Here is a 24,497-nt window from a genome sequence, read left to right as displayed (position 1 = left end):
ACAGATGATTGCAGCTTCAAGTCCCTTAAGGGGACCAATAAACACAGTAAAAAGTGAAAAAAGTTTTTAAATTATAAAAAACCCCACAAAAGTTCAAATCACACACCCCTTTTGCCCCATTAAAAATGTAAAAAAATTAAAAAGTTGCTTAGTTCAGAAAAGTCAAAAGTCAAAATATAAAATAAATGAATCCAATCGGAAATCGGCGAAACAAAAAAAATGAAAATGCCAGAATTACTTTTTTTTTGACCTCCGCAGCATTGCAATAAAATGCAATAGGAGTTGATCAAAACATTTTATCTACCCACAAATGATATCAGTAAAAACGTCAGCTCAGGGTGCAAAACATAAGCTCTTACACAGCACCAGATCCCGAAAAATGGAGAGTATATGGATCTCAGAAAATGGGTACAAAAGCAACATTTTTTTCCCTTACAAATTTCTGATTTTTTTTTCACCACTTAAATAAAAAAACCTTGACTGACCGATATGGGATGGAATGGACACTCACTACTCCATAACACAAACCATAAATCCGGTTAATCTCAACTCTAATACGTACATAAAACACATGAGTTTGGAGGTCAAAGTGGCCACAGCTTTATTTAAATCACAGGATTATACAACCATAGTTGGAGTCAGGTGGAGTCCTTGGTCGCAGGGATCCCCAGACACTGTGATATCCCAGCTGTCTGACCTACTTTACCAGGCAATATAGCCAAAAGCATTATCATTCCACATACCTCAGGCTGGCCGAGCATGTTCACCAACATGAGATTTTACATCATTTATTAGATCAGAATAGTCCACCATAACTTCCTGCAACTTCCACCTGACTCCTAAACTGCAGCTGTGAGAATTCACATAAAAGATAAATTCAAAGCCATATTAGGCACTCCTCCTTAATTCAATGGTGTGAACATATAAACTAGAGCCCCTTCAAACATTATAACAAGCTGCTTACAGACAACCCACCTTCGACTTACAAAGAGTCATCCTGCAGTGCTCAGAAGAGGAAAAAACCCGGTGGAGGAAACCTCTAAGGAACCATGACTGAAGGATTGCCCTTCCCTTAGGCTTAGAAGGATTTAGTAAATTTAGCTGGTTATATACATAATAGAATCAGACATGGACCAACAAGATATATAACTAGTGTTGATCGATACCTTCCGATATCAGGAAATATCAGATCGGATTGGATTAGACCGATACCCAAAAAGTATCGGATATCGCCGATTCCGATACCGGAAACCAATGCAAGTCAATGGGACACAAATATCGGAATGAAAATAAACCCTTTCTTTCCTTGTAGGTTAATTCTACATGAAGGAAAATAGCTAACAATAATGTAGAATGTATTGGGGGAGGTGGTTGCCCAAATCGATGGGAACAGTGCTCACAGTGAAACATGAAAAGCCGGCAATTCAGCAGCGGCATATACCAGTACCCGACAATTTAGAACTGAAAGAATAGAGCTTCACACATAGATTAGATAGATAGAAACATGTCAGTCACATATATAATAAGTACAGTGACAGTGTTGGTTACTGTACTTGTCACTTAGTGTTAAAGGATTTATTTAAAAAAATAATAGTGTTTTCATGCACCGTCTCTTTAAAAAAGCTGGCCGGCAATTCAGCAGCGTACCCGACAATTTAGAACAGAAAGATGGAGCATCACACATAGATTAGATAGATAGAAACATGTCAGTCACATATATAATAAGTACAGTGACAATGTTGGTTACTGTACTTGTCATTTAGTGTTAAAATGAAGGATTTATTAAAAAAAAAAATTGGCGTGGGGTTCCCCGTAATTTTAGGCTCTAGCGGAGGTTAAGCAGACGGCTGGGGCAGATGTTTGAAGCCTGGGAAGGGGGTAATACCCACGGAGCTTCCCAGGCTACTAATATCAGCCCCCAGCTGAATACCTAGCCTTTACTAGCTATTAAAATGGGGGACCCCCCAAAAAAAATGACGTGGGGTCCCCCATATTTTAATAGCTAGCAAAGGCTAGGCAGACAGCTGGGGGCTGATATTAATAGCCCAGGAAGGGTGTCATGAATATTGGCCCCCTCCCAGGCTAGAAATACCAGCCGTCAGCCATCCCAGAAATGGCGCATCCATAGGATGCGCCAATTCTGGCTCTTAGCCTCGCTCTTCCCACTGCCCTGTAGCGGTGGCAGTGGGGTAATAGGGCTGGGGTTGATGTCAGCTTATAATGCCAGTAGTGTTGAGCCACCCCCGTAGTGTTCGAGTTCGGTTCGGTTCGTCGAACACCTGTGTGTTCGCTGAACTGTTCGTCGAACACCTTCGAACACCGTTAAAACCAATGGCAGGCAAACAAAAACACATAGAAACACATAGAAAACACCTTCAAAGGTGTCCAAAAGCTGACAAACTGCTCAGAAGACATAACTAACACATGGAAAAGTGATAAGTACATATAGTCATGCGAAAAGAAAAGAGGTGGAGGAGTAAAAGGAGGGGGAGACACAGATATAGGCATGTCATGCCCTTCTAAAATCCAAAAAGTGAGAAGCCGACACGGCCAGTCCGCTCCTGCCCGTGCCACCTCCGTGTCGCCGGGTTTGTGCCAGAGCCACGGTGAACCCTGACGGCCAGCCTCCCTCTCCCAATACTGGTGCCAGTCCGCTGGTGGGTCGAGCGAGCCCCCCTGTGGTGGAGGCAGCTCTAACCTTTTTAATTTAAATTGTCTCTCTAATTTGAATGAATACACTTTAAATCCATTTACAAGGATCTATTGGAGGGCAAGTCTCATGCAAGCAGCCGCGTAATTCCAGCTCCAGTAGCGTCCACTAGCTGCTGCAGTTAAAAAGCTTTCATAAGGATCGAGCTCGGCTGTCCACCGCAAGGCATCCTACTGCCAGTCCCAGCCCCTATGCCTTGGGGTGCCTCCTGATGCTCTTCACTGAGTATCCCGTGGTCCCGAAGCATTTCCTTTGAAAAAATTAAGTGTCCAAACTACAGGTGGTGTAGCTTGCTTAACAGCCGGGATAATCCGCTGACTAGCAGACACTGCTACTAGGCACAAAGTATTTCCTGGGCTAGATGCAGTTAAAAATTTGTAATTAGATACTCTCGTTGGATGCTGAGAAAGCATTCCATAGAGTCTCCTGGCACGCCATATATTATTCTCTTAAAAAGTTTGGGGTAGGGGTCTAGGGGACCCTTTTATAGCCAAAATCACAGCCCTGTATCGCAATACGTCACCTAGGCTGAAGATAGATGGAACTGTAGCACCCTGAGGGCTCGGTTGCTACAGAGGTATTGCACCTCACCCAGAGGTGTGATATCTCACTCTCAGGTAAGGATGGAGTGTGGATCAGGACCCGACACCTGCATGCATTACACCACATTGCCGTGGGGCAGGGCGACCAATATGCCCCTGAGATGGGCACGACAGTCCCTGTCCCTGGCTGGAGTGGGGGGAGGGAACACTGAGGAAGGGGAACCCTGTAGTGCAGGAGTAGGGAGGAAGCAGTTCCTGGGTGCATTGAGAAGGGAGTATAAAAGGTGGGCACCATCTTAGTTCAGTGCAGAGAAGTCTGAGCAGAAGTGACAGGGAGCAGGGGCTCTGCATGAGCTCTGCTTCGGAGGCGGGCCTAGTAACAGAGGCCCAGGCCTGGAAGAGGGAGAAGGAAGGAAGAGGAGCGGAGAAGGCTTCAGGAATGAGGAACGAAGGGATCCCAGGGGTGCGGACGGGTGAGTCGCCACCGCACGCCCGAATTCACCAGCGTGGAGGGGTCAGGCCAAAGGGGGAGACAGGTCCCCGAAACTAATGGAGGCGGGAAACGACCCTCAGCTAGAAACCGGAGGCTGTGACATTTTATGTGGCGCAGCCCCTCGCTACACCCGCTAGGAAGGCACCACATAGGTTCAGGGAAACTGGCGCCAAGTTTACCAAGAGGAGGCCCGAGGCAGCCGGACAGAAGGGTTGGTAAGAAAGGCCAGACAAAGGACACACAAAGTTATCTCGGAGATGTCTGAGCCCCTCACCTGGTGAGCACAGTACGACGTGAGCAGCCGTTACCTGCAGACGTGGTCTGGATAATAAGAACTGTGAGTAAAGGCCCTGGACTGCATCACTGACTCCGTGTCATTACTGCTGCTGCCCTGCACCATCACCCCCATCCTCCGCATACACTGCCCTGAGGTTATGCTCCTCCCGTGGGGAGTTATGCTACGCTCTGCTGCACCCACAACACCAGCCTCAGCGGTCTGCCCTGCAGCGGCGGTTCACTCTGACCGCAATCCACGGGTGGCGTAGTCGGACATTTAAACATCAAAACCACATAAATAGTTCCGCCACTGGTTTGACCGCCCTGAGCCACGGAACCGGGTCGCCGCCACGGAGACTACAACCACCAGCATCCACCAAAAAGGGTCCGGCTCCGGGTGTCCCAAGGCCCAGGGGGCGCGTCAGAACATTTTCATCACCTTTCATAATCACCAATGGGACAAGGCAGGGATGTCCTCTGTCCCCTCTCTTATACATCCTAGTGACGGAGCACCTGCTCTCATCAATTCGCCATAACACCAATATTAGGTGGATTGAGGTGGGAGGCACCGAGTACAAGTGCTCTCTATTTGCTGATGATGTCCTAGTATATATCACTCAATCACATATATCCATCCCTGCTGTTATGGCTGAAATAGATCACTTTGTTACATGGTCAAATTTTAAAATCAATGCAGCGAAGTCTGAGGCCCTCGATGTCTCCCTCCCCAAATCCATACAGGATTCCATCCAGTCCAACTTTCCCTTTGCCTGGCCCTCACAGGGTATCAAATACTTAGGAATTCCTATTCATAGAGACCTCTCCCATCTATGTTATCTTAATTTTGGGCCCTTTATTGAACAACTCCATACAGACCACGGTTGGCAAGTTAGAACTGAAAGATTCACTACGTGAACCACTGGTGTTTTGTGGAAAAGCACATGTACACTGTGTTCCAAATTATTATGCAAAAAGTGTTTAGGAGTGATAAGGGAAGAATTTGTTTGTTTGTCAGTTAAACTCATTGATGGTGATGTGTGTCAGGGCTCTTTATATCACTGTAAGCAATTGCAGACACCTGTGCTAATTAGTTTGGCAGGTGTGTCCAATGAAAGGCAAGACTACTTAAGAAGGCTGTCCCACATTATTAAGCAGCCTACATTTTCTGCCAAAATGGGAAAGAAAAAGGATGTGTTGGCTGCTGAGAAGCAACAAATTGTGGAGTGTTTAGGTCAAGGCATGACTACAATCAACATTGTGCGATGATCAGGATGAAGTGTCTTGGCAATCAAGAAGTATGTAGCTGATTCACAGTACACACGTGTGCGTGCTGATAAGGGCAAATTGAGGACTCTTTCCTACAGGCAATTACGTCAGGTTAAAAGAGCAGTGGCAGAAAAGCCTTGTCATAGCAGCAGACAAGTTTTTGAAGCTGCTTGTGCCTCCAACGTCCCCCGAACAACAAGATGCAGGGTCCTTCAGAGGTTTGCAGCTGTGCATACGCCATCCTGTCGACCTCCTCTATCCACTTCACACAAGCAGAAATGGCTCCAGTGGGCCAAACATTACATGAAGACTGATTTCAAAACTGTTTTGTTCACGGATGAGTGCCGTGCAACGCTCGATGGTCCAGATGGATGGAGTGGAGTATGGCTGGTTGATGGACACCCCACGCAAACATGGCTACAGCGCCAACAAGGAGGAGGTGGAGTAATGTTTTGGGCTGGAATCATGGGGAGAGAGATTGTCGGCCCCTTTAGGATCCCTGAAGGGGTAAAGATGAACTCCATAATGTATGTGGAGTTTCTCAAACAGCATTTCCTGCCATGGTTTTAGAAGAACCATGGCATGATAATGCACCGTCTCATGCTGCACATAACACATCTGCATCTCTGGCTGATATGGGCATAAAAGGGGACAAACTTATGGTGTGACCCCCATGCTCCCCTGACCTCTACCCCATTCAGAACCTCTGGAGCATCATCAAAAGGAGTGTCTATGATGGCGGGAGGCAGTTCACATCTAAGCAACAGCTCTGGGAGGGTATTCTGTCCTCATGCAAAACAATTGAAGCAGAAACCATCCAAAACCTGACAAATTCAATGGACAAGAGAGTTCAGAAGCTCCTTTCGAACAAGGGGTCCTATGTGCAAATGTAGCATCACCTAGAATAAAGTTTTGAGTTGAAAACTGTTTGATTTCAGTTTCTAATAACCTGCTAATGCTTATAATTTCAAAAATGACCATTTTTTTGGTCTTTATTAAAATGAAGGGGTTGATCGAAGAGTGTGGGGGATCTAAGAGTGTGGGAACCCAGTAGTCAGGATTACTTCGAATTCTGACAATCTGAGGGTCATGTTGCAGGAAGTGCAGCAAGAAGGCACTTATGTGTCTTGCGCATCTCGGAGCCCCAAAATTATTTTCCGGGCTAGATGCAGCTAAAAATTATTATTAATTTTAAATCTGGTGGAGCTTAGTATAGATGGCCTAATAGAATCAGTACTGCACACTGCTACAAAGCCCAAATTATTTTCCAGCCAAGATACAGATAAACATGATTAGCAATTTTAAATCTGGTGGAGCTTAGTATAGATGGCCTAATAGAATCAGTACTGCACATTGCTACAAAGCCCAAATAATTTTCCAGCCAAGATACAGATAAACATGATTAGTAATTTGAAAGCTTAAAATGGTTGGTGAGGTGATTTTAACCAATCATCAAGCTTTTACTCTCCCCAGGATGACACAGGGGTAGAAAAGTCATTTCGGAACCATGATTTGTTCATCTTTATAAACGTGAGTCTGTCTACAATATCAGTGGAGAGCTGTGTGCGCTTATCTGTCAGCACACCACCAGCAGCGCTGAATACACGTTCAGACAGAACGCTGGCTGCGGGGCATGACAAGATCTCCAAGGCCTAAGTGGCTAGCTCCGGCCATTTATCCAGATTGGAAGCCCAAAAAGAGCAAGGGTCCAGTGACACAGTCATGGCTTCAATGTTTACTTGGAGATACTCCTGTACCATCGTCTCTAGGCGTTGACTATGTGTCAGACTTCTTGTCTCCTGTGGCCTTGCAAAGGATGGGCTAAAAAAGTGGTGAAATGATTCCGCAAAATTGATGTTACCAGCAGATACTGTGTTTCTGTTACGGTTTGAGTGCTGAACACTCGACGGTCCCACGGTTGGCAAGTTGGAACTGTGAGATTCAGTACGTGCACCACTGGTGTTTTGTGGAAAAGCACATGTAAGATTCTGCAACAGTCTCTGCTGATACTCCTGCATGCGTGCATCCCTTTCTATGGCAGGAATAATTTCTGCAAATTTACTTTTGTACCGGGGATCTAACAGTGTGGCAACCCAGTAGTCAGGATTATTTCTAATTCTCACAATTCGAGGGTCATATTGCAGGTAGTGCAGCAAGAAGGCACTCATGTGTGTTGCACATCCAGGAGCACCAAGTCCCTGTTGTGTTGGTGGCGAGGTAACAATCATGCTTCCTTCCTCAGTCCTCTCCCCCCAACCTCGCACAACAGAAATGTGATCAAGGTCTCCCTCATCTGATGAGTCTTCCATCAGTTCGTCCTCCACTTCTTCCTGGGCTCCTGCACCTTCCTCACTAGTTTGGCTGCTACCATGCGCCCTGGTAAAACCATCTCCCCCACCCTCACATGCTTGCCGCCTTGGTGCTGCCGACCGTCTGGACCTTGCAGATGTTAGCCCTTCTGCATACAACTCCTCCTCCTCTACTTCCTCCACCTCCTCTTGTGCCACCACCTGACTCCGAATTCTGTTTAACATGTGCTCCAGCATATAAATCACCGGAATAGTCATGCTGATAATGGCATCGTCAGCACTAAACATCTTCGTCGCCATTTCAAAACTGTGCAGAAGGGTGCATAGGTCCCTGATCTGAGACCACTCCTCCAGCGTGATTTGCCCCACCTCTGGATCTCGTTGGCCCAGGCTATACGTCACAACGTATTGCACCAGGGCTTGTCGGTGCTGCCACAGTCGCTGCAACATGTGCAGAGTTGAATTCCACCGGGTAGGCACATCGCATTTTAGCCGGTGAAGTGGCAGGCCCAACGACTTCTGTAGAGATGTAAGTCGCTGAGCTGCGGGATGCGAACGGCGGAAGTGAGCACACAGCGACCGTGCCCTCTGCAGAAGGCCATCTAGTCCGGGATAGTGGGCTAAAAATTGCTGTACAACCAGGTTCAACACGTGAGCCATACAAGGCACGTGTGTGACATTGCCCCGGCGAAGGGCCGCACCCAGGTTTGCAGCATTGTCGCACACGGCCTTCCCTGGTTTCAGGTCCAGTGGAGACAACCATTCATGAAATTGGTTCTCCAGAGCTGACCACAACTCCTCAGCTGTGTGACTCACATTTCCCAGACATTTCAAAGTAAAAACCGCCTGATGACGTTGAGCCCTACTGCCAGCATAGTAAGGAGGTGTGCAGGATCCCTTCTGCGCAGTTAGAAAGCTTGTGGCATGACCAGACAGGCTTTGGGTGCAGGTGGAGGACCGAGAGGAGGTTGAGGAGGCAGAAGCAGTGGAGAAACTTTGAGATAAAGAGGATTGACGCACAACTCGTGGGGACGGCAAGACTTGGACAGCAGCCCCTTGTCCTGCTGTCACCATAGTTACCCAGTGCCCAGTCAGCGACATGTAACGCCCCTGTCCATGCCTACTCGTCCAAGTGTCTGTGGTGAAATGCACCCTGTCACACACAGAGTTTCTCAAAGAAGCGGTGATGTTGTGTGCGACATGCTTGCAGATGGTGAAATTCAACCTCTTAGCTTTCTCATGGCTAGGAGGAAATGGTCGTTTACTTGTCGACATCTGAGGGACCGAGGGCTGGCTATTGTGCTTAGACAGGGTTGATAAGGGTGTCCCCGGCAAACTGCCGGTCTGTGAGGAAGATGCAGGCGGACATGTTAGGTTGCCTTGATCCAAAGGTGGTGCTATCGATGTCGGACAGCGCTCAACACCAGCTGGTGTTACCACCTCCAAAGAAAATGATGACCTGCCAATCACGCTGGCTGTTGCGGGTAAAGAGGTGGCAGGTCTGCGCCCCAAAACAGGTGTGACTGCTGTCCCCCCAGTCACAGAGGATGAAGAGGCCGCGGATGCACAAGATATGGCAGATGGTGGTTGGCCCGGCCGGCTAGGCCGCATTGTAGCACAGTGAGCTTCCCACTGCAACTTATGCTTCATGTCCATGTGCCGGTTCATGCATGAAGTACTCAAACTATGTATTTTTTGGACTCTACTTAGCTTTTGCTGACAAATGTTACAGATAACACGAGTTGGGTCATCTTTATCGATCTGAAAAAATGCCCAGGCTATGCAAGGCTTAGCACCCATAAGACCTGAAGAGCCACCACGACTTGTGGTGAGAGGCAGAGTTGTGTTTGAGGATGCAGTTGTTGACGTGCTTCCAGTACAACGTCTCTGTCCAGGAAGGCGCAACCTGACCTCGTCGTCACTAGCATTCTCCTCCACCTCCTCTGCTGACCTCATCTCTTGGTTGACTGTGGGTTGACAGTAAGTGGGATCTCCAACCTCATCATCATCACCCTGTGCATTATCACACCCGTCGTCCTCAGAGCCAACCTGTTCCTGCCCTGACAAAAAACTAAACTTGTCGCTCCAATCAGGTATTTGAGTCTCATCATCGTCTTCCTCATTGTCTCCACCAACAGGAGTTACAGTTTGGGAATGAGGGTCTACATTATGGTCAGAACCTTCAGCGTCTGGTCCTGGATCCGACTCATAAAGATTCTGGGCATCAGTGCAGATCATTTCCTCATCTGGATTCACAGAAGCGCTGGAGCCGACCTCTGATTCCCAGGCTATAGTATGAGTAAACAGCTCTGCAGACTCAACCATCTGTTCTACCTCATACTCAGACGGGCAGCTGGAGATTTGGGAGCTGTGAGGAAGCAAGTGCGATTGGGGTGACACCTTTGAGGACTGGAGTATTTGTGATGTTGAAGTTGATGTGGAGGAGAGCCCACTTAAAGGAACACTTGATATCCGTTGAAGCACCTGCTGTTTTTGTGCCTCATCTGGAATTTGTAGCGATTAGCGTGGCCGTAAGAAAGGGATCTTATCACATTGTCCGCTAAAAGAAATAGACATTTTAGCTTGGCTGGAAGATGGTCTTTCTTCTGCAGATGTTACTGTTGCTTTAACAACTACCCCACGGACACAACCTTTTTTCCCCTTCCCAACACGCCTATTCCCCTTTCCACCAGCAGCAGGCCTTTTTCCACTCATTTTGGTGGTTAACTAATTCACAACTCTGGAGTTGTTTGCACAAAAAAACAATGGATGGGAACCGAGCAGAGCTGAGTGGCCAAACTGTGGTATTAGGCCAAAACTATTGGCTGGGTTAGATGCAGAAAAAAATTATATTCAATTTGCAACCTGATGGAGGTCAGTATAGATGGACTAATAGAACAAGTCCCACACACAGCTAGAAGCCCAAATATTGTTTCAGAGCTAGATGCAGAAAAATATTATATTCAATTTGCAACCTGATGGAGGTCAGTATAGAAGGACTAATAGACCAAGTCCCACACACTGCTAGAAGCCCAAATATTTTTTCAGAGCTAGATGCAGATAAAAATTATTTTTAATTTGCAACCTGATGGAGGTCAGTATAGATGGACTAATAAAACAAGTCCCACACACTGCTAGAAGCCCAAATATTTTTTCAGAGGTAGTTGCAGAAAAAAATTATATTCAGTTTGCAACCTGATGGAGGTCAGTATAGATGGACTAGTAGAACAAGTCCCACACACTGCTAGAAGGACAAATATTTTTTCAGAGCTAGATGCAGAAAAAAATTATATTCAATTTGCAACCTGATGGAGGTCAGTATAGATGGACTAATAGAACAAGTCCCACACACTGCTAGAAGGCCAAATATTTTTTCAGAGCTAGATGCAGACAAAAAATTATTTTTAATTTGCAACCTGATGGAGGTCAGTATAGATGGACTAATAGAACAAGTCCCACACACTGCTAGAAGCCCAAATATTTTTTCAGAGGTAGATGCAGAAAAAAATTATATTCAGTTTGCAACCTGATGGAGGTCAGTATGGATGAACTAATAGAACAATTCCCACACACTGCTAGAAGGCCAAATATTTTTTCAGAGCTAAATGCAGATAAAAATTATTTTTAATTTGCAACCTGATGGAGGTCAGTATAGATGGACTAATAGAACAAGTCCCACACACTGCTAGAAGGCCAAATATTTTTTCAGAGCTAGATGCAGATAAAAATTATTTTAATTTGCACCCTGATGGAGGTCAGTATAGATGGACTAATAAAACACGTCCCACTCACTGCTAGAAGCCCAAATATTTTTTCAGAGGTAGATGCAGAAAAAAATTATATTCAGTTTGCAACCTAATGGAGGTCAGTATAGATGGACTAGTAGAACAAGTCCCACACACTGCTAGAAGGACAAATATTTTTTCAGTGCTAGATGCAGAAAAAAAAATATTTTGAATTTGCAACCTGATGGAGGTCAGTATAGATGGACTAGTAGAACAAGTCCCACACGCTGCTAGAAGGACAAATATTTTTTCAGAGCTAGATGCAGAAAAAAATGATATTCAATTTGCAACCTGATGGAGGTCAGTATAGATGGACTAATAGAACAAGTCCCACACACTGCTAGAAGGCCAAATATTTTTTCAGAGCTAGATGCAGACAGAAAAATATTTTTAATTTGCAACCTGATGGAGGTCAGTATAGATGGACTAGTAGAACAAGTCCCACACACTGCTAGAAGGACAAATATTTTTTCAGAGCCAGATGCAGAAAAAAATTATATTCAATTTGCAACCTGATGGAGGTCAGTATAGATGGACTAATAGAACAAGTCCCACACACTGCTAGAAGCCCAAATATTTTTTCAGAGGTAGATGCAGAAAAAAATTATATTCAGTTTGCAACCTGATGGAGGTCAGTATAGATGGACTAGTAGAACAAGTCCCACACACAGCTAGAAGGCCAAATATTTTTTCAGAGGTAGATGCAGAAAAAAAATATATTCAGTTTGCAACCTGATGGAGGTCAGTATAGATGTACTAGTAGAACAAGTCCCACACACTGCTAGAAGGACAAATATTTTTTCAGAGCTAGATGCAGATAAAAATTATTTTTAATTTGCAACCTGATGGAGGTCAGTATAGATGGACTAGTAGAACAAGTCCCACACACTGCTAGAAGGACAAATATTTTTTCAGAGCTAGATGCAGAAAAAAATTATATTCAATTTGCAACCTGATGGAGGTCAGTATAGATGGACTAATAGAACTAGTCCCACACACTGCTAGAAGGCCAAATATTTTTTCAGAGCTAGATGCAGACAAAACATTATTTTTAATTTGCAACCTGATGGAGGTCAGTATAGATGGACTAATAGAACAAGTCCCACACACTGCAAGAAGGCAAAATATTTTTTTCAGAGCTAGATGCAGATAAAAATTATTTTTAATTTGCAACCTGATGGAGGTCAGTATAGATGGACTAATAGAACAAGTCCCACACACTGCTAGAAGCCCAAATATTTTTTCAGAGCTAGATGCAGACAAAAAATTATTTTGAATTTGCAACCTGATGGAGGTCGGTATAGATGGACTAGTAGAACAAGTCCCACACACTACTAGAAGGACAAATATTTTTTCAGAGCTAGATGCAGAAAAAAATTATATTCAATTTGCAACCTTATGGAGGTCAGTATAGATGGACTAATAGAATGATGCTATGCCCAAAAGGTTTTACTTCACTAGGTGCAGTAAAAAAATTGGTATTCTATACACAGGTGGTGTATCTTGCAACACAGATAGGCTACTCCACTGGCTAACACACTCTGCAATAGGCCAAAAAGGATTAGCTTTGCTAGATTCAGCCAAATGCTGTGAAAAAAACTTGCACAGCACTGGCACAGACCTGCCTGGCAAAAACTGATAGGAACTGATGTAACTTAGTCCTGAAAAGGACTGCAATTACAATTAGTCTTTACTCCCACAACCTATCTATTTAAGAGCACAGACCAGCCTGTTAAAAGTCGTAGGAAATGCTGTAACCTAGTCCTTAAAAGGACTGCAATCACAACTATTCCCTACTCCCAAGCTATCTGTAGATTTGTGGGAAAATTGGCTTGAAATTAACAAGGTATAGCGCACACAGCAACAGTGGTGCCGTCTAACACGCAGCTGCAGCAGTGAGAAAATGGTGGCGACGGGGAAAATGGCTTGGTCTTATAGGGCAAGGACATGTGACATACACTGCCAATGACACATGCCCTTGCTTGTGTGAAAAAAAGCAGTTCGCTCCGTGTGTGCGTTGCTGATAGGCTGACAGACTGCACCTCCCCACTGCAAATGCGGGAAAGAGAAAAAAAAATGGAGATCTTCATTATTCCTGCAGAGATACATCCCCTGCCCCTCCCCCCGCCCCGCTGTAAACTCAAACTGCGTATTAACATTAATTTTCATCATTACTGAGAAAAAATCCAGTTATGATTTTGGTGCACGAACAGTTATCGAACATAACCTCGAACAGCCGAATTTTTCTCAAATCGTTCGTGTTCGCCGAACAGCTCGAACACCGCCCAAAACAGCTCGAATTTGAGATTGGCGAACAGTTCGAGTCGAACAACGCTCATCTCTAAATGCCAGCTGACATCAAGCCCAGGTTAGTAATGGAGAGGCGTCTATAAGACACCCCCATTACTAACCCCATAGTCAAAGTTAAAAAAAAAACACAAACACCCAGAATAAAGTCCTTTAATTGAAATAAAGACACAATTCTTTATTGTTCTAAATTAAACCATACTTACCATCACGCCCATTCCAGCTGAAGCCAACGATCTCCTGCAATAAAAATAAAATAATAAAGCAACCTCATCCTTACCTTTCGATGGTTCCCAGGACAGCTCCAGCTCTGCTACATCGGGATGACAGGCTGGACCGCAGCAGAACGCTGCCATTCAGCCTGTCATCCTGCAGACACAGAGAAGCGCAGGCTTGCTTGCGCTCCTCAGTGTCTGGCTGTGACGCATCCAGATGAGCCGACAATGAACTCAGCTCACCTCATGCACGTCACTGACAGCGTGGGAGAATTCTCCTGCGCATTCAGTGAGCGTGAGAGACTCGGCTCATCTGGATGCCGTCACAGCCTGACACTGAGGAGCGCAAGCATGCCTGCGCTTCTCAGTGTCCGCGGGATGACAGGCTGGATGGCAGCTTTCTGCTGCGGTCCAGCCTGTCATCTCGATGTAGCAGAGCTGGAGCTGTCCTGGGAACCATCGAAAGGTAAGGATGATGTTGGTTTATTATTTTTCTTTTATTGCAGGAGATCGTTGGCTTCAGCTGGAATGGGAATGATGGTAAGTATGGTTTAATTTAGAACAATAAAGAATTGTGTGTTTATTTCAATTAAAGGACTTTATTCTGGGTGTTGTGTTTTTTTAAATACATTACTAGAAATTCATGGCGGTCATGTCTAATATTGGCGTGACCCCATGAACTTTGGGCTTAGGGCCAGCTGATAATGCCAAGCTGGCCCTAACCCCTTTATTACCCAGTGAGCCACCGCATCAGGGCCCTGGATGAGTTGGGTACAGCGCCAGAAGATGGCGCTTCTATGAACGCGCCATTTTCCGGGGTGGCTGCGGACTGCAATTTGCAGCGGGGGGGGGCCCCACAAAGCTTTGGTTCCTCCCTGCGCTGCAGATTCCAGCCCCCAGCTGCCTAGTTGTACCTGGCTGGACACAAAAATAGGGCGAAGCCCCACGTATTTTTTTTTTTTAATTATTTCATGAAATTCATGAAATAATTAAGAAAAAAAGGGCTTCCCTATATTGTTGTGTCCTACCAGGTACAAATAGGCAGCTGGTGGTTGGGGGCAGCCCGATCCTGCCTGCTGTACCTGGCTGGACACAAATATAGTGCGAAGTCCCACCACAATTTTTTTTTAATTATTTCATGAAATTCATGAAATAATTTAAAAAAAAAGGTCTTCCCTATATTGTTGTGTCCGGCCACGTACAAATAGGCAACTGGTGGTTGGGGGCACCCTGTTCCTGCCTGCTGTACCTGGCTGGACACAAATATAGAGCGAAGCCCCACATCAATTTTTTTTTAATTATTTCATGAATTTCCTGAAATAATTAAAAAAAATTGACGTGGGGCTTTGCACTATATTTATGTCCAGCCAGGTACAGCAGGCAGGAACGGGCTGCCCCCAACCACCAGCTGCCTATTTGTACCTGGCCGGACACAACAATATAGGGAAGCCCTTTTTTTCTTAATTATTTCATGAATTTCATGAAATAATTAAAAAAAAAAATACGTGGGGCTTCGCCCTATTTTTGTGTCCAGCCAGGTACAACTAGGCAGCTGGGGGCTCGAATCTGCAGCGCAGGGAGGCCCAAGCTTTCTCTTCTGGCGCTGTACCCAACTCATCCAGGGCCCTGGTGCGGTGGCTCATTGGGTAATAAAGGGGTTAGGGCCAGCTTGGTATTATCAGCTGGCCCTAAGCCCGAAATTCATGGGGTCACGCCAATATTAGACATGACCTCCATGAATTTCTAGTAAAGTATTTAAAAAAAACACAACACCCAGAATAAAGTCCTTTAATTGAAATAAACACACAATTCTTTATTGTTCTAAATTAAACCATACCTACAATCACGCCCATTCCAGCTGAAGCCAACAATCTCCTGCAATAAAAGAAAAATAATAAACCAACATCATCCTTACCTTTCGATGGTTCCCAGGACAGCTCCAGCTCTGCTACATAGAAATGACAGGCTGGATCGCAGCAGAAAGCTGCCACCCAGCCTGTCATGCCGCAGGCAGACACTGAGAATCGCAGGCATGCTTGCGCTCCTCAGTATCAGGCTGTGACAGCATCCAGATGAGCCGAGTCTCTCACGCTCACTGAATGCGCAGGAGAATTCTCCCACGCTGTCAGTGACGTGCATGAGGTGAGCTGAGTTCATTGTCGACTCATCTGGATGCCGTCACAGCCTGACACTGAGGAGCGCAAGCATGCCTGCGCTTCTCAGTGTCCGCCTGCGGCATGACAGGCTGGATGGCAGCTTTCTGCTGCGATCCAGCCTGTCATGTGAATGTAGCAGAGCTGAAGCTGTCCTGGGAACCATGGAAAGGTAAGGATGATGTTGCTTTATTATTTTACTTTTATTGCAGGAGATCGTTGGCTTCAGCTGGAATGGGCGTGACGGTAGGTATGGTTTAATTTAGAACAATAAAGAATTGTGCATTTATTTCAATTAAAGGACTTTATTCTGGGTGTTTGTGGGTTTTTTTAACTTTGACTATGGGTGTAGTAATGGGGGTGTCTTATAGACGCCTCTCCATTACTAACCTGGGCTTGCTGTCAGCTGGCATTATAAACTGACATCAACCCCAGCCCCATTACCCCACTGCCACCACTACAGGGCAGTGGGAAGAGCGAGGCTAAGTGCCAGAATTGGCGCATCCTATGGATGCGCCATTTCTGGGGCGGCTGATGGCTGGTGTTTCTAGCCTGGGAGGGGGCCAATATTCATGGCACCTTTCCTGAGCTATTAATATCAGCCCCCAGCTGTCTGCCTAACCTTTGCTAGCTATTAAAATAGGGGGGACCCCACGTCATTTTTTTTGGGGACCCCATTTTAATAGCTAGTAAAGGCTAGGTATTCAACTGGGGGCTGATATTAGTAGCCTGTGAAGCTCCGTGGGTATTACCCCCTTCCCAGGCTTCAAACATCTGCCCCAGCCGTCTGCTTAACCTCCGCTAGAGACTAAAATTACAGGGAACCCCACGCCAATTTTTTTTTTAATAAATCCTTTATTTTAACACTAAATGACAAGTACAGTAACCAACACTGTCACTGTACTTATTATATATGTGACTGACATGTTTCTATCTATCTAATCTTTGTGTGATGCTCTATCTTTCTGTTCTAAATTGTTGGGTACCGATGCTGAATTGCCGGCCGGCTTTTTTAAAGAGACGGTGCATGAAAACACTATTATTTTTTTAAATAAATCCTTTAACACTAAATGACAAGTACAGTAACCAACACTGTCACTGTACTTCTTATATGTGTGACTGACATGTTTCTATCTATCTAATCTATGTTTGAAGCTCTATTCTTTCTGTTCTAAATTGTCGGGTACCGGTATATGCCGCTGATGAATTGCCGGCTTTTCATGTTTCACTGTGAGCACTGTTCCCATCGATTTGGGCAACCACTGTAATGCCACAACCACCATGGCTGTGGCATTAACGTCTTAAAAAAAATATTAATTCCTGCTATTCCATTTAATTGTAATGTAAGGGAGATAATGTAATGTCAGCGCTTGAGCAGGAGAATTCTCCCACGCTGGGATGGCATTCTGATGACAGGCTGGATCGCAGCTGAGCGCTGCCATCCAGCCTGTCATCCTTCAGAGACACTGCAGAGGGCAGGCATTAGGTGAACTTCCGATTCCGGTATTCGATATTGTAAAAGTATCGGAACTCAGTATCGGAACTCCGATACAGCGAATATCGGTCGATACCCGATATTTCAGTATCGGAATGCTCAACACTATATATAACCATTAATGCAACAAATACAATAAGACAATAAGTCATCACCATACAAGTAATGCTGAAATGAACAACTGTAGAAATGATTGTAACAGGGCGGACAGGAGGGAAAATGTTTCCTCAATTCCTCCAGGTATGAAAAGAGAGCGAACAAACAGATAGGAAAGGACGTCCACCGCCTAATAAACTCTTCTCTTCCCAGAAAGCAACAAGCACATATCCTGTGCTCCCCCCAACAATGCAGGACCCCCCTTTGCTAAAAAAACTACTCAGCTATGCAAAACTAACACTTCAGGCATGTGTTTATGGGTCTGCTTCTCCCCCAGCCATGTTCCCTCCTCCGCTAAGGGCTGCGGGGAAGTCTATACATGTTTGAGATCTGTGTACTCGTAATGACCTGGAAAATCATATTTCCAGATCAGTTTTACCATATAATGAACATAATAAATAAAAAAAAAGGGAAATTGCACTCTTTTGGCAATTTCAATGCATTTGGAATTTTTGTTCGTATTTTCCAGTACACTATGTGGTAGAATGAATTAAGTAATTCAAAAGTACAACTTATCCAACAAAAAAGAAGGCCTCATACGGCTATATTGACAGAGAAAATAAAAAAATGATAGGTTTGGAAAGAAGGGGAAGAAAAAACAAAAAAAGCAAAAAATGGCCATGGCTTGAAGGGGTTAAAACAGTCTGTTTGTGACTTTCCCTCTCTAAGCCTCTAAACTTCCCTATTCAGGCAGGAAAAATCCCACACTCTGTTTGTTTGATCATAGTTTATAAATCTTTGCTGAGCAGCAGTTAAAAGCAGCCTCTAAAGGATCATGAACTGAACATTGAAGCAGCACTGATGCATAGTGCTTGGAAGAGAACGAAGCAAAATAAGGTAAGGAAGTATAATAACTTTGCAATACCTGAAGGTTGCATTAAAAAAAAGTTAATGTTTAAGTATTTTTTTTTTGCCTGGTTCCTTAGTATATTATGTAACTTGAACTCCACAATAAGTAGATCCTATATAGAAAAAAATTCTATAATTTCTGGTTGATTCCATATTTTTTTTATCTCAAAGTTAGTCTATGGGGCCATTCACCTGCCCCTGAATTTTTGCAGATGGAGAGATCCGCAAAAAATCCTAGAGGCATGTCGATTTTGATCGAAGGGTGGGACTAAAATTGGCAATTCAAGTCAATGGGTTAGTGAAAAAATTGCACAGATTTTCACAGACTTTCAGAATCGAGAAGGTGGAGAATTTTTTTTTTACATTTTTCCACGTACGAAAAAATCGGACGGCAATCGGACTACCCTCTGATCAAACTCTGATCAGAATAATCGGTTCGATTTTTGACTTATGTAAAAAAATCGGACGTCTGAATGAGGCTTTGCATTCAGTTTGCAATATGAACTTACCAATTAATCAGCACAACTATGGGGAAATATACTGGCACAGTCACAACTTATTTCTCTCTTACCCCTATTACTATATGAAAGAACAGTCTCGCTGTATTAGGGCCGTGCGGAGGCACAATGACTTGGAACAAGTATGTCAAAACAATGTTGTATATTCTAAACAATATAACAATGAACCATAATATCGTTTATAGTGACATTTTCTTATGGCAACACATTGCAGGAAGGCTCCTCTGTGGTAGCTGCTGGTGACAGAGTTCTGACGTTAGCAACTGGAGACAGCCTGCTCCTACCAAAACAGTCTGCGTAAGTTAAGAGATAAAACCTTCATGATGTACAATATGCAGAACTGTATGGCTTAACCCTTCAGGACCATGGTATTCAGATCTCCACAGCAAAATTTCACCCTTTGGAATGACATATTTTAATGTTAAATGTAATTTTTTTTATTTTATTTTAGACTTTGGTTAAATATAGATTTTTTTGGCTTGATTTTTGGCCACAGATTAGGGCTTTACATTTGCGTCACCAAATCAAGGACGTTTAAAGAGTGATCGTCATTATAATTTTTATTTAATAAATTAATAGTAAACATCAAAATAAACAACTTTGTAATATATCTTATCAGATTAATTTGCTTCTATCTCTTTCTGGATTTATCTCTTGCCCTCATTCATTCTCAAGTGGTGGGTAAAATCTGTATTCATTGCTAAAATAGGAGATGACAGTTGGTGCACGTAATATTCTATGGAAGGGGAGGAGCTAGACACAGACATTCTGCTGCAAGTTCTCCTGAAATAACAGTTATAATTCTTCATAGAACTTTATGGGCACCAGCTGTCACCTCCTTCTCAGTAATGGGAAAATATAAATTCAATGAAAAAAATCACTTGGTAAACCTGGGCAATTCCTGGGACTTTCTGTATCTATGCTGCTCATTCGACCCACATTTCCATTGCCAACATCTGCCGCATATGTATGGCGGATGTCCGCATTGCATGGGCAGACTCAAGAGCTGAGCTTGGCTGTTCGATATAGCTGACAACTGAATGTAACTTCAGGAATTAGATTTAGCTCCGACTGCAGCAGTTTAATCACTTAGAGGCCACTATCAATCATCACAGTGGTATAAAATAGCTTGGAATTGGGGGTTTTCTTCTGATGCCCATTGCCCCCACAATTCCAATGGCATTATCTTGATCAAGCACGTTCAAGTGCCCTAAGGGGATTAATATAAATGTAAAAAACATTGAATAATATTTAAAAAAATAAATAAATACAAATATATATATTTTTATATATAAAAATCACCCCCTTTACCATAACATACATGAAAAAAAATAGAATAATAGCATATTTGATTATTGCAACTTGTATAACTGTCCGAACTAATAATATAACATTTAGCCCACCTGGTAAATTGCTGTATATTAGCAGAATTGCTATATTTTCATTACTTCAGTTTCCAAAAAATGCAATGAAAGAGACCAGAAAGTTGAGTGAACTCCAAAATGGTAATAATATAAAGTACAGCTCATACTGCAAAACTACCTTACCGAAATGTAAATTAAAAAGTTAAAGCTCTTCAAAGGTGAATAGCAAAAATCGAAATTGAAGAGATGCCCACTGGGACTCAGTTGCCCAAGGGCCCACATAAACCTGGAGCTGAGGACAAAACTAGAGATGGGCAAACCCGAACTTTAAAGGGGTTGTCCAGTCCATAATCGATAAGTCTGCAATCTCCTGGAGGAGACATGAGGCACTGTGCGCTGCGGGGATTCACCGGTTTCTGACCCAGGACTGGAGGGTATGTATGAGTTATACATACCCCTGGCCGGTGGGCATTGACGAATAGAGGGTGTGGCCTCGCTCCATATAAGTGTATGAAAGCGAGGCTGCACCCACTGGCCAGGAGTATGTATAACTCATATACTCATGGATAGCCGCATCACTAGACGGGCCCTGGCTGGGAGTATGTATAACCCATACATACCTTCCGGTTCCAGGTCAGAAACCGGCGAATCCCCGCAGCGCACAGTGCGTGCGCTGGGGGGAATTCAAAGACTGCAGTCACACAGACTTACTGCAGACTTATCGATTTTGATGGACAACCCCTTTAAAGTTCGGGGTTTGCACCGGACACCTAGTGTCTGGTGCTAAACTCCAAACACGGACTTCTCTCTCTCGAGAGAGAATAAAGTTCGGTTGGGTACTAGAAAGTGCGTGAACTTACACGGGTCCGCTCATCCCTAGATATAATGATATATGGACTGGGTACTCCTATATTTAAGATCACTGGAATTTCAGTAATGAAATCCCAATGTTCATAAATCTTTATGATGGTGGAACCCCTTTAAAGTTCACATCTTTAGGTTATGTAGAATATACTCCATCGATATGTATTTTGTATATGTGCTAAATATTTAATTTAAAATATATGGGAATTTTCCAGCCTAAAGCAGTTGGATTGGTGGGATTCTGGTTACTGGGACGCCAGTACCTGCACCCGTGCGACCAAGGATGGAAGGAGGTTTGAATAGGATGGCGGTCTAGTTTGAAGCCGGAAGCTCCGTAGTCTAGGCAGTGACAAAATCAGCCAACCACAGCTGCCACATTCACAGGTCTTGAATGTACCATCCAATACTGATGGGGGCAGGAGATTTGAGTTTCCCATTCATGTGATCATGAGAGTCCTTACAATTGAAGCCCAACCGATCTAATATTCATGAGTCACCTATCCGGTGGATTGTTGATGAGTGGTTTCGGCTGAAATAAATACTGAGTACTGAATAGTATACTTACTGGAATATCCTGAATTTATTGAATATGTGTGTGATGTTTTCTATGCAGTAACAGTTTCTTACTATTTTACTTGGAACAGGTTTTCCTGGAGGAGACATGAGGGCTGTGTTGCCTTCTGCATTCGCATGGAACCAGCTCAAAGGAAAACATATTAATCACTTGATCAGAGCATTTTCCGAAGAGAGCAGCTGCATTTTTATCATGACACATTTGCCACTAAACATGTTCATGAATAAATTTGATATCGGATGCTTCGTCCTTGAGTATATACACATGTAATAAACGAAAATTCTAGCGTTAAGGGAAATGTCAGTGTATTCATCTGTTTTAAAAGTATTAGAAATGCCTTTCCATTTTGGATAATTCTTTTTGTTGGAGCACCTTTTGATTATAGGACAGGATTTGTTTTGATTGTGACTTTAACTTAATAATATTTTATTGCTTTTTTATTTGAGGAAATGTTTTTATTAATTGTTCATCAGCAAGTGTGATTACTCCATAGAAGGAGACGTTTTCATGGTTCGCTGGTTAGCACATATCCAAGGAGGATGATCTTAGAGAAGCAATTGTTGCTACCCGTCAATAAGAGAAGAAGTTTTAAGGCCATTTCCAAAAAATTTGGAGACTAACATTCTGCAGCGAGTGAGTATTTACAAGTGGCAAACATTTAAGACAGTTGACAATCTCCTCAGGATGGGCTGTCCCAGCTAATTAACCCTAAAGTCAGACCATGCAACGCTCAGAGAAATTGCAAAAAAAACCAAAAACTACATCTCAGACTTGAAAGGCCTCAGTTAGCATATTTCATTTTCAAGTTCATGTCAATACACACTGATCAAGAATTACTTGTTTGAAAGGATTTTGTCATGTCCCATGACTTGGGAATCATGCAATATTGAATTGCCATTGTATTGTTGCTTTTACACTGCTATGCAATCAGGTTTGCCTTTTAGTAGTTTGTCCTGTCTCTCATCCTGTAGCCTGGCTGTGATTTTAGCAACCCCTCTCTTCTTCTTCCTGTATCACTGTTTGTCAGCCAGATTCGTCTGAGGTTGATCCCTATACATTTCTACTTCAGGTTAGTCTTTTTACCTACTGCAGTTGTTTGCAGATACTGTAACTACTACAGCTGCTGCTGTTACTATTGAGCATAATACAAGAATTAAGCTTGAAAATAAATTTCTTCTGGAATCTTCATTCGTCCCTCTGCAGTAGAGTTAAAACTATCTGATGAAATCTCTTCATGTGAGTACTGGTACATAGAGACATCCATAGAAACGGTGTACCAAAAGCCCCACACTCACAGCCTAGTTATGGAGTCAAAATTGGTTTGACTGGAGAAAGCCTCTTATTTTTTAACTTGCAGAGTTGTAAAATTGCATATGACCACTTCTAGAACAATGTCTCTTGAACAGACAAGACCAAAGTGGAGATGTTTGGCCATAATGCTCTGTGTCGTGTTTGGCAAAAACCAAACATAACAGACACCTCATTTTGACTGTCAAGCAAAGTGGTGGAGGAGTGATGATGTAAGTTTTTTTGCAGCCACAGGACTTGGGCACCTTATATTCGTTGATTTGATCATGAACTCCTCTGTATAATTAAGTAGTCTAGAGACAAATGTGAGGCCGTCTATCCAAAAGCTAAAGCTTGGCCGAAACTCTGTCACGTAACAGGACAGTAATTCCAAGCACACTAGCAAATCTTCACTAGAATGGCTGAAAAACGAAATAATCAAGGTGTTGCGATGGCCAAGTCTTAGTCCAGATCTCAACCGGATTGAAATGCTGTGGCATAAGAGAGCTGTTCATAAACGATGCCCACAAACATTAATGAACTTAAGCAAGTTATAAAGAAGAGCTGGCCAAAGTTCCACCACAATAATGTGAGAGACTGATAGATTTATACAGAAAACCATTACTTCAATGTATTGCTGCTAAAGGTGGTTCTACAAGCTATTGATTCATGGGGTGTACTAAATTTTTCACACACTACTTCTGCATTTTCGCCTAGTTTTTGTTCACCGGAGGTTGTATTTCCATACTGTTAAGGACCAGATGTTTTTTATTACTGTATTTCCTGATATATAAAATCATAGAATTCAGAGAGGATGAACTATATGTGTTACGTTTCCCGTGCCATCAACTTCAGCCGTTCGATTCTGAATCATCGTTACTCATTCACACATTTGTCCAGGCTGACATTTTCTCTAATTAACCAATGCTAGATTATTTATTATAGCTTATTTATATAGAGATGGAAATAACTGAGAAGATTCTCACAGTAACCTAACCAGCTGGATCATTCTTCCTTCTTCTTAGCCCTCAAATATTTTGGATGATGCATTGTCTTGCATACTAATCAATAATATAAATATTATTATATATCTATAACATACTGTATAGTAAGATTAAATATTTATCACTTATATACAGGGTGGGCCATTTATATGGATACACCTAAATTAAATGGGAATGGTTGGTGATATCAACTTCCTGTTTGTGGCACATTAGTATATGGGAGGTGGAAAACTTTTCCAGATGGGTGGTGACCATGGTGGCCATTTTGAAGTTGGCCATTTTGAATCCAACTTTATTTTTTTCAATGGGAAGAGGGTCATGTGACACATC

At 43.4% G+C, this 24,497-nt stretch overlaps 1 protein-coding gene across 1 annotated transcript in view; it reads left to right on the top strand.

Moving 5' to 3' along the window:
- The window catches only part of HAAO (3-hydroxyanthranilate 3,4-dioxygenase), a 160,119-nt gene extending 136,148 nt beyond the window's left edge, over nucleotides 1-23,971 (top strand). Inside the window, exons 9-10 of the mRNA XM_073672034.1 lie at nucleotides 19,289-19,371; nucleotides 21,947-23,971. Coding sequence (XP_073528135.1) covers nucleotides 19,289-19,371; nucleotides 21,947-22,022 — 159 coding nt within the window. The 3' untranslated portion in view covers nucleotides 22,023-23,971. The remainder of the gene's footprint in view (nucleotides 1-19,288; nucleotides 19,372-21,946) is intronic.
- Nucleotides 23,972-24,497: the final 526 nt, after the last annotated feature.

The sequence above is a fragment of the Phyllobates terribilis genome, unplaced genomic scaffold (assembly GCF_046119375.1).
Source record: "Phyllobates terribilis strain yellow unplaced genomic scaffold, ASM4611937v1 Scaffold_3__8_contigs__length_932513732, whole genome shotgun sequence".
Classification (NCBI taxonomy): domain Eukaryota; kingdom Metazoa; phylum Chordata; class Amphibia; order Anura; family Dendrobatidae; genus Phyllobates; species Phyllobates terribilis.
The sequence above is the reverse complement of the archived record's forward strand: the minus strand, read 5'-3'. Positions and strand labels throughout refer to the sequence as shown.